General features: G+C 36.6%; 1 protein-coding gene across 1 annotated transcript; it reads right to left on the bottom strand.

The window, feature by feature from the left end:
• Positions 1 to 7,822: 7,822 nt before the first annotated feature.
• Positions 7,823 to 9,129, bottom strand: LOC146391400 (uncharacterized). Its single transcript, XM_084924346.1, has 6 exons — positions 9,060 to 9,129; positions 8,823 to 8,969; positions 8,654 to 8,701; positions 8,410 to 8,487; positions 8,258 to 8,311; positions 7,823 to 8,098 (listed from the first exon to the last, which is right to left on the bottom strand). The coding sequence occupies exons 1-6, from the start codon at positions 9,126 to 9,128 to the stop codon at positions 7,919 to 7,921; spliced, it is 576 nt and encodes a 191-aa protein (XP_084780472.1). The 5' UTR covers position 9,129; the 3' UTR covers positions 7,823 to 7,918.
• Positions 9,130 to 11,310: the final 2,181 nt, after the last annotated feature.

Here is an 11,310-nt window from a genome sequence, read left to right as displayed (position 1 = left end):
TTTATCAAAGATGAATTCACCAGCTGTCCAGCTTGTAATGTAAATAAGGAACAGGAGAGATAAGATGAACAGAGCTGACACAAGCTCGCTCTCTTGTTCTGGTGCTTCTGTCATCACTGTTAGAATTAAAACAATCTATCAGGTTTAAACAACAACATGTCAGGGAAATAAATAAGGAACTCAAACACACACACACACACACAATTTTTAATCTTTGCAACCATCATACTTTACTCATCTTCCCCTTTTTGTTTATAGAGGAAGAACCGTTGTGCTGTACTGATGAAGAATGACAACATGATGAGGTGGTGTGTTTGAAATGCTCTCTATACTCTGTTGTCCTTTCACTTTCTTTCAGCTTTCAATTTCACTAAAGTCTTTTTCTAGATCACTTTATAGGAATAGGGGCCCACTGGTTATTTTTGTGAGTGAAAGCACTCAATAAACCACAAAAAATCATATTGTAAGGTTTCTTAATATCACTTTAGTAAGACTTCCCAATAACCATCATAAATGAATTGTAAATTATAGCACACTGTTGAAAAGAAATAGGAACTCCTAATTGTTACTACAGGGATATGAATCTGAGGAGCACTGCTTACAGAAGTACCACCAGTGAGCATGTTTGATGTTCATGTCTCTGACAAAACTATAAGAAAAGCACTCTATGAGGATGGCATGAAGTCCATCAGTGTGTTCACAGACCAGTGACCAGATCATTTGGCATTTGTGTGAGAACACCTGAACCTGCTGTTATCTTTGAAGAGAATGGCACAAAAAGCAGGTCTGACAAGTTTCGGATCCCATCTTTGATGCAACCATCTGTTTGGTATCATATTTCTGAAAGTAATTAGGAGGAACTGAGTGATTGCGCTACAAAAATCTGCACGCTACTCTTATCTGAATCTTATTCCACTAACTTCTTCAAGTATGTTTTAAAACAAACAAAGATAACAACATGAATGTGTACAAAACATAGTACTATTGTATTGTGCACATTAAATTATGCATCTAATGTCAGTGTCACTGATTATTTATATAATATGAAAGGGAGCAAATAATATACACAGTGTTTTTATAGCATGTCATGCAGAATTACACATTATTTTTTTACTCTTTGTAGTTTTGCCTCACTGCACCACAACAGTTAACTTTAAACTAAACAATCAAGATCTGAAGTGCAGAATATTACTTTAATTCAGCTGAAGTATTGCAGTAACTGTTAATTACAGCAGTCTTTACACACAGTCAACCAGTTTCAGCAGCTCACTAACAATAAGTTTTGTTGACTCTTAGTTGAAGTACATAATGTTTGTACATTATTGTATATTTTATGTCTACTTATATGAGTTTTTGTAGCAGAAAAATTAATCATTTTTACATCATATATATTTATAATAGTAAATGGCCTGTATTTGTATAGCGCGTTACTTAGTCCCTATGGACCCCAAAGTGCTTTAAACTACATTCAGTCATCCACCCATTCACACACTGGTGATGGTAAGCTACGTTGTAGCCACAGCCACCCTGGGGCGCACTGACAGAGGCGAGGCTGCCGGACACTGGCGCCACCGGGCCCTCTGACCACCACCAGTAGGCAACGGGTGAAGTGTCTTGCCCAAGGACACAACGACCGAGACTGTCGGAGCCGGGGCTCGAACCGGCAACCTTCCGATTACAAGAAAGAAACTGCCAACTCTTGAGCCACGATCGCCCCGTAATAACAGAGCAGCTAATAGAACTATAACAATTATTATTATGATCATATGAAATTTTATGTATTAGTAAATATTTGTTATGAATTTTGCTAGTTCTCTTTTCCAGGATGTCCAGGATTTTCCAGGATTTACAAGTCAAATAAGATGTGGTGTTTTTTTGTGGTCTGTAATGTGATTGAGTATAACACTGCACTAAACTCACCTTGTAACACCAGTATAAAGCATCCACACACAAACGCACACACACACACTAGAGAAAAATCAGCAACTGCTTCTGTCTTTAATTACAAATGTCGCAATTTGCAGAAACACCCAATAATACCAGTTTTATCATTAACTGTCAGATTTAATATGATTTCTAAATAGGCAAAAATCTCAGTTTAGTGTTTTGTGTTTGCATTAAACCTGATATAACAAACACAATGAAAAAGTGTGACAAAACGATTCTTGTCAGAGTTTACAAGTCAAGTGTTCAGTTAGCTTTGATTTAGAAGCAGCACAGTATGAAAGAGAAGTTTTACAGATACAGAACATTTAATACCAGAGACAGACGCTGACTAACATGCTACAGTTCATCTTTATTATTTTCTAGTTGTGTTAGTGTTGCCATCACACTGCGTAGTTTCTCTTCATTGTCATTGATTTCTGCAGCTGTTGTCTCAAAGTATGTATTCAGGTACTCCTTGCTGGCTCCCACCAAAGTCTTTAGGTCTTCCATTAAATCTAGCAATGGTGTAAGCAGTGATGGAAAAATTTTCATTGACTTTATAAGTTCGAACAAAGGATCCATGAGACGTTTAACATCATCAAGAATAACTGGAACATAGGCTCTGTCTAAATTATTTTCAGCCTGGAAGACAAAAATAAACCAAATTAATGTAACAAAATATACAAAAATAAGTAACTATGTGCAAAAAGACTTGTATAATGGAAAATTATGTTTGGATTTAGTTATCATAGCAATACATATTTTTCTGTTAGCACTCTGTCAATATCCATGTCCACAACATCGTTGACAGACTCACCTTCCTTCTCGTTGTTTCCTTTTGTAATGTTTCAACGTTTCCCTTCAGCTCCTCCTGCAAAACCAGAAAGAACATCAACAAACACACGCGTGAAACATGTAACTGTGACAAAATGAGCATTTTAAAAGTAAAGAGGAAAGCTTAACCATTAATCGGTCTGTAAAAGTGTTTAATTAGAAATTAAATTCTCTATTAAAACAACAACAAAAAAAGAAAATTAATAACCAGTTTACCAGTTCGTCCTTGTTTATCAGTGCACTTGAAAGATGGAGCACACACAGCAGAGTCAAAATCATAACTAAGCCTTTGGTAGTTGTGACACCACTCATGGTCAACTGTGCTGCTGCCATCAAAGTTTCTGAAACACATTAAAAAGTATCAATAAAGTTTTAAAGAAATAAAGATTTCCAAAGAAATGTACAAAGAGAACTTTCTAAGTTTAAGTAGAGATGTTGCATGAAAATCTGCCTGCAATATTTTTTAATGGTACAATGTTGCTGTTCTTACCTGCCAGTGACAAAAGAACTGATGAATGCTGACATGAAGGACTGACACACACAAACTCACACACAGAGTGGCCCCTCCTCTATGACACGGCTCAGCTGTGGGTGGGTCAAAGTACTTCTTTCGTTTCAATTCCAAAAAGTCACGTTCTGCTGTTCTGCATTACATGAAAATATCAACTTCATTTACAGGAACTACTGAGATCTTGAAAGACATTCCACAGAGAACGAAACGAAACAGAAACTTGCAGAAATATTCAGAATATGCATGTGGGTTGATGGGTTCATACTAGCTGTCTGTCATCCTGTAACAGATAGCTTGTATTGTCATAGTCATAGTTACGCACATAATTCCTTCATTTTCTGTTTCATCACTAGGGATGGGTATCGAAAACCGGTTCTTGTTGAGAACCGGTTCCCACTGTTTCAATTCCTTGGAATTGTTTGCCATTTTTGCAAACGATTCCCTTCTCGATTCCAGTCGCCCCAAATGACGTCACCACGTTGCGGAGCATCATTTACCTGGCAGGAAACACGGCGCCTAAGCGGCTCAAACGCTCAAAAGTTTGGTTATACTTTACGAAAACGGATGACAACAGGGCGACTTGCAATACTTGCAAAGTAGATATTTCATTTAAGGGAGGAAACACTACGAATATGCAAAAGCATTTGCTCACAAAACACGTGATGACCTTAAATGAATGTCGTGTTTTTAATTCCGCTCCGGACTCGTGAATCTCAACCCAGCAGCAGCGGTAACGTTTGCACGTCCTCTCCCGTTAATGCGGCAGGTAAATAATCAACTAACAGTGCATATTATGTTAGCGCGATCTGCCTTATTACAAAACCTGCCATTACTGTGCATTTAGGTGACCATGATGAGAGAGACAGAGTCTGGCTGGCTCAGATGCTGGCAGTTCTCGCTGCAGTTTACCGGTAGCGTCTCCTTTCAGGCCAGGATAGACGAATGTCACCGAGCAGTGACTAAGTTTGTGGTCAAAGGCTTGCACCTATTTACCACAGCAGATGATTTTCAGTAAGTGAATGTGTTTAATTGTAGGCAGGGACATTACTGGATATTCTTGTGTAACTGCTACAGAATAATTTATGTTATACTTTGTTATTGCTACAGAAGAATATTTATTTTATTATTTCACATTTACAGTTTTTTTCCTGGGGAACCTGTGACACCCAATTGAAGAGCCGTAGGCTGGATCTCTTAAGATCTTGCTGTTGGTCTTGTAAGGCCATGTTACTCCTAAATTTCTATCTTGTTCAAAGAGAAGATATAAAACAAAGTTCTAAGCTAATCGACCTTAGTGTTCTCCTTTTTTTAAAAAAGAATCGATAAAGAATCGAATCGTTAAACAGAATCGAAAATGGAATCGGAATCGTGAAAATCTTATCAATACCCATCCCTATTCATCACTGTGAAAAGGCCTCAAACACCTAGTTAAAAATGTTATAAATTAAAAATTGGTCTAATACAGACAACTTCTATTTCAGTATAAACTGACACGTCAGTGGTTTAACATTTGTATCTGTGAGTGTATGTTCAGACGTTCGGACTGCAGACATTACAGCATGTCTTAAAATGATTGGTGCAAATGCTTCAAATTGTTTTAGGGACAAACAGCTACAATAAATACAGTTTGAATACTCACCAACACTAATGGGCCTTTGCATTGAGAATCGGAGACAACTGCTTTCCACAGGGAGAGTATCAGATATAAGGAAGGATAACTCTTTATTGTCATCGCACAATCATATTTCGTACAATTGTACAACAAAATTGGCACTAAGCACAACTAAACACAACACAACACAGTAAAGTAGATTTTTAAAAATTCCCAAGAAAGCTATGAGCAAAAAAGGTATTGGCTTAATAAATGAAACGATGCACAATATTGCCCCAAAAAGTCCAAGGAGGTAGCCAATCAGGTCAACTGTTAGTATTGATGAGGGCTATTGCTCTTGTTGTAAAATCTGTACTTGAGTTTGTTTGTCCGCGACCTCAGCAGCCTGAATCTCCTGCCAGAGTGCAGCAGCTTAACCACCCGGTGTCCTGGGTGTGAGAAATCCTGTAGCCATCTTGAGACAGCGAGTGCTGTACAGGTCCTTCACGGAGGGAAGAGGATGTCTGATGATTTTTTGAGCCATATTAATGACCCTTTGAAGTGGCTTTTTGTGTGCCATGCTGCAGCTGGAGAACCATACAGAGTTGCAGGATGTCAGCATGCGTTTAATGGAGCAACAGTAGAAGATGATCAGTCTGTAAATCTGTAAAATATGAAAATTATGTGTCAGATTTGAGGTCGTTTCGGGAGTACATCCAGGATTCATTTTCCTTCTTAAATGTGAAAATAAACAAATATTCAATCTGTTGGTGAAGCATGAAAGAAATAAAGTGATTCTTTACATGTTCGTGTAAAGTAGCTGGAAGTCATGTGACTTCAGACACAGTAAATTTGGGCAAATATAAATTTAAACATCCAATTCTAACATATAATTCTGGTGGCGACATATTCAAATAACTTCTACTTACATATAGTTGTTTGAACTGATGCTCTCTGAATCTGCAGATGTTTGGAAATGGGGAGACTTACCCGACTTTTGTAAATCTAAAATTCTCCTTCTTACATCTTTACTGGGTTTCTTTGACTTTATGATTGTTATAAGCACTGTTCAATCCGATTACTGTTGTCAAACAAAGTTTGTTTATGCTGGCGAGGAGAAACTACTGCATGAGGTCAAGCACGACAGCAAGAAATTATAAGACCTTGGCTTCGTCAAGTTAAACCCCATCACAGCATAATGGAATCTCAACAGTGATAAGAATTTGGACAGGAACCCCCAGATGAAGGTGGAGGTTTGGATGGACTCTGAACGACCAGCGTGTGGTGAAGTTGGGGAGGAGGTGGGTTACATAAATGGGAGTCTAAAAGGCAGAATAAGACAGAGAGATTTAAAGTTCCCAGAGTGGAGGCTGGCTGCCTCGGAGAAGTTGAGCAAGAAGCTGATTAGAACAGAGCAATGATGTCAGCATTGAGTTTGACAATTATGATATAACATGTGGACAGCAACAAAAACAATGTAATATTATATCAAAACTCATCCAGTTAGTGCATCTACCTTTATAATCAAATTTAGCTGTAATGTTTAGACAGAAGTGCTAAGCAGTTTTAAAATTATTGAAATGCAAAAGAAGTTATTTTACACACTAGAAGCAGAAAGCAGACTCAATGTCATGTGTGGGCTGTGTGCAGGCTGGAGTGGTGGTAAGGAGGATCCAAAAGTGCAGACTCAAAACAAAGATTTATTACTAATTAACAAAAACAGAAAACTGGCTAAACTGGGAATACAGAAACTAAACTGGCAGGAAGATGGACAGAACACACAGCATGGGATGATGGAGATCACAACACAGACAAAGGAGAACTCAGGGCTTAAATATACAGAGGAGCAATCAGGGAATGGGAAACAGGAGGGAAACACAGCTGGGACAAATCAGGGCTAACGAGACAAGGGCAGCAAAACCAGATACATTAACATGAGACACACACTCTCAAAGTAAAACAGGAAACATAACACAGAGACGTGGACTTGACACGGGGACACAGCAGACGGGAAAAGAGCAACTACACAGAACAGAAACCAGAAGGCAGAACTCTGACAAAGAAACCAAAAGACTAGAAATTATCAATAATATCAAAATCAAAGTTCAATAATAATGTAAACTCAAAACTCTGGGTCGATGACGAAGGTCTAACACTCAACTCTCATATGTGAGTTTGTGTATCTGAATAAGACCCCAGCTTACAAATCCAACAACTTCTTAAAGTTGCACTTTATATGTTTAAAACTAAAACTTAACTCTGAAAACAAAATGTAAAGTTAATGCTACTTTTTAATTAAATGTACAAATGAAACTGAAAAGTTAGATTTTGTTGTACACAAAGAAAATAAGATAAGATAACTCTTTATTGTCATTGCACAGTCATACATAGTACAGTAGTACAATGAAATTGGAAAACTGTCCTACGTCGGCACTACATATAACACAACACGACACGATATGACACATCACAACACAACACAAACAACACAGCACAGTATATTAACTTAGTAATAAAAAAAGAAGAATACGTGTATGTGTATTGCACACTGTGACAGTGTCGATGACACGGTGGAGAAGTTTCCTTGAATCTTATCTGGATTGTTTGATTTAAAACATTACACTGTGGGGCTGTACAAAGGTAAAATAGCAGGGAAGTGAGTAAATAAATAGATAAAAATAAAATGAAGAAATACATTAATTATCCAAATACTTAGAAAAAACATTATGACTGCCATCATCTCTGTTGTAAGTGGGCAGGATGGTACAGTTTCTACAAGCAGCACCAGCTCTGATTTCTTGTTTTTACTTTAGGGTTTGACAAAGAAAACTCAAGAACATTTTTTCACATGATACATTTATTTAGATAACATACAAATGTATAATGTTTAAACATATAATTGATTAACAGTAATGAATCACTGATCAATATCAGGAAAGCAAAAGACATTCTCTGTTTACTACAACATTGTGCCAAATTAATTTAATAAAGTTACATATGTATAACTTCATGAGGACATAAGCTCCTCATCGCACCCAGTTTCTTTTCTGAGTTCTCTAATTTTGCAGCAAACTCATCTTCTTGTATATGTAAGTTCTCACATTCTTCAACATGTGCAAACAGATGTTAACGATTGGGCTATCAGGCGATAATCTCTTCACCATTTCCAGCTGACGAGTGCTTTTGTCATACATTTCCTCAAAACCTGATGTTGCTATTCTGTACATGTATTTTGCCTGAATGAGAAAAATAAAAGTTTTAGCAGAATCGCTAAATCAAATCACTAATTATCAGATCACTAAAGCTATGCTGATGTTATTGGAGTCTTTTGTTAGTAATGTGATGAATTAAACACTTTCTCAGCCAAAGTGTGAGTAACTTGGAGACTAACTCACCTTTAGCCTTTGTTCTTCTTTTATTGCTTTGTGCAGGGTTTCCTTGAATAGTTTCTGAAAATTTCCCAGAAAGAAGCAGAGCATAGTGAGTGTGACAGCCGCTTGAAGAACACATTGAAAACCACAAAGGTTAAGGAAACATTAGCATTTACCAGTTGCTCCTTGTCATTCAGTGAACTTGACAGATCAAACAGTTTTGTGATTGTTTCCCGTCTATATTTGTCTTCTGCCTGATGGAAAAAATAGCACATATAAATTTACTAGATTATTCTGCATCATATACACTGCAGTTACTATACTTTCAGTATATCACTATAGACAGTTCAATGTAAAATGCACTCATTAAGTAAATACACAGCAGATTTTAAAAACTAATTCGGAGCCTGAGTGACCCACCTTCCAACTTTCTGCGTCTTTTATCGCTGTTTTCATCTGCTCAAGCATCTATAGTCCATTTCAAATAAAGAAAAAAAATAACAGCAGTTAATGAGCTTGTAATTGTACATGTACACAGAAGCGTGTAATTGTTGTATCATAAAAGGGAAATCAGAAAGAATGAGATCACCAGTTGGCCCTGAGGATACAGGGAATTCGCGACTGAAACGAGACACAGCAGAGAGAAGATGAGAAACAAGCCTCTGGCACCAGCTGGTCCCCTGGTTCTGGAAAAATCTGCTGCTGCCATCGCTTGTAAAAGTGGAACAATGCTCATCTTGAGAAAAGGTTGAGAAAACAGAGAAATTTGGAGCAAACAAAGAACAATTGATGTTTGTGCTAATTATATATATATATATCTTCTTACCTGCTGTGTGAATTTAGGAAGAGCTGCTGTACCGTACAGGCGAAGAATGAAAACATAATGAGATAACATGCTGCAAATGCTTTGTATGCCATGTGACTTAACTCAGCCCACCTCTCTCACGTGTGAGCAGCCCTTTCACTTTTGTTTTCGTCTTTTGTTTTTGTCTAGTCTGCTTTATAGGAATAGAAGCCCATCATTTATTGTTAGGACATAACATGACAAAACACGTTTTTCTACTTCAAGCTCTTCCCTTGAGTGTTTAATAAGTGCCAGTAAAGTTTGGATTATATTACTTATTTGAGCCATTTCCTTTAATTAAAAATTACAATTAAAATCCAAGCTGATAAAAAGCTATAATGAATATATTCTGATGGCACTTTTTGTAGTTGTCAGTACTGATAACTGAGTCTGTTCTCTGGTGAAATGATAACTAGTTCAGTCAGTTTAAAATTCATGTATTTTAGCAACTAAACAGGGGAGTGCAGATCTGCAAAAATGTCTTTATCAGCTGGTCATTTTCCACTGTTACTTTTAGACAAATGGGTTTGATGCACATAACAGACCTTTATCAAATCACCATTTGAAACCAACATCTTTGTATGCATGAATATATGGGTTAATCGGTAGTGCATAACAAATACAGAGTATGATACACATAAAAACAATTGCACAGTTATAGCAATAATACATAGAAAAAGCAGATGTGACAAGTTATGGAATGTTTCAATGATTATTATCTTGTTAGTATCATGTTTCTGTAAGCAGACAGGGAGAACTGTGTGGTGCCTACTTATATTTGTTTTCTTTTGGTACAGTACGACTCAGTAACTCTCAACCTGCTATAGTAGTTACATACTTCTAATTCTTTCAGTTTAAGGGAAGAAAGAAAATAGTATATAGTATGCTTTTATAAAGCATGTCTGCTATATGCATTCGAATGATAGAAGATGAGGAAAGAGTAAAAAAAAAAGTACACACAGAGCAATTAGTATGATATAATTTATTTCAACTAGGACAATTATTTAGGGCTAGCCCTCATTGTTGTTGTTCAGAATTCGAAGTTAAATAGAAGGGGGAAAATAACAGACAATCCAAGACACAAATAAAAGGGAACACAGTAAGATAACAATATGTGAATACAAGTTTCTATTTTGTTTTTTTAACACAAGTTAGTAAAAAGTACTTTTTTCTAAGTTTGAGTTTAATACCACCTGGATTACCAGTCTAATGTGCAAACTGCAAAAATGGCTGCTTCCCAATGAGAACGGCATAGATAACATGTGGCTGTCATTTCTCTTACAGAAAACCACTCAGTCCTTTCATATTTAATAATTCTTATTCTTATTATTTGTTTCATATTATTATTTATTTTAAAGACATTATACAGTAAGTTTTAAAGTTTATTCCATTGACTTTTAGGATGATTTTCATGTTTTCCACTTTTGTTTCCCCGTTTTCACCATTTTTCTTCTTCCTCTCCGCCTATTGGGATGCTGGTTCTCTCAATAAAGCGTCTCAAACTATTTACTACGTCCATCATTGCAGGAAAATCATCAAAAAATGATGATGTCTTTATTAGTTCTTCCAAAGATTGAAGAAACTGTAGTTTTTCATCAAGTTCACTTGCTTGTTTCTTCTTGTAATCTGCCTGAAGAAGAAAACAACATTTATTTTTAGAAAAAGTCAAATTTACCTTTACAGTCAGACCGAGTCACATTTCTCTTAGTGTGCACTGTATCACATCACTGCAAATGCACTGATACGCAGTTGTTGTTTCCTGCATCACCAAATTTGACTGATAACATGCAATAGACATGAAACTGAGCAAACGAACTTCCGTCCGGCTGCTTTTGCTTTTTCTGATTTCCTAAGTTGATCTAAGAAACGCTTCTGAATTTTTTGAAATTTGCAAAAACAGGATGCGTCAGTTCAAACTGTGATTTGCTTATAATGACTTAAATAGTGTCTGTAGTTTTACATTTGCAAATAAATGTTTCATAGAAGTACCTTCAGCAACAATTAATTCAGCAGTCACTTTGTTCTTACTTTCGTCAGTGAATTTGTGACATAAACCAGGGACAGCAGAAAGATGAGGATTAAAACGTTGCTGTTTCTGACACCAGCCAGTCCTCTGCTTCTGAACGCTGCTGCTGCCATCACTGTGGAAATAAAAACAACATTTGAGCTTGAGAGAAAATGAAAGAAAATAAAAGAAATGAACAAATAAAGAATCAAATCTATGTTTCCTCTT

The sequence above is a fragment of the Perissodus microlepis genome, chromosome 3 (genome assembly GCF_051167445.1).
Source record: "Perissodus microlepis isolate ML-2025 ecotype Zambia chromosome 3, ASM5116744v1, whole genome shotgun sequence".
In the NCBI taxonomy this organism is placed as follows: domain Eukaryota; kingdom Metazoa; phylum Chordata; class Actinopteri; order Cichliformes; family Cichlidae; genus Perissodus; species Perissodus microlepis.
Note: the sequence above shows the minus strand (reverse complement) of the source record. Positions and strands in the feature narration are given on the sequence as shown.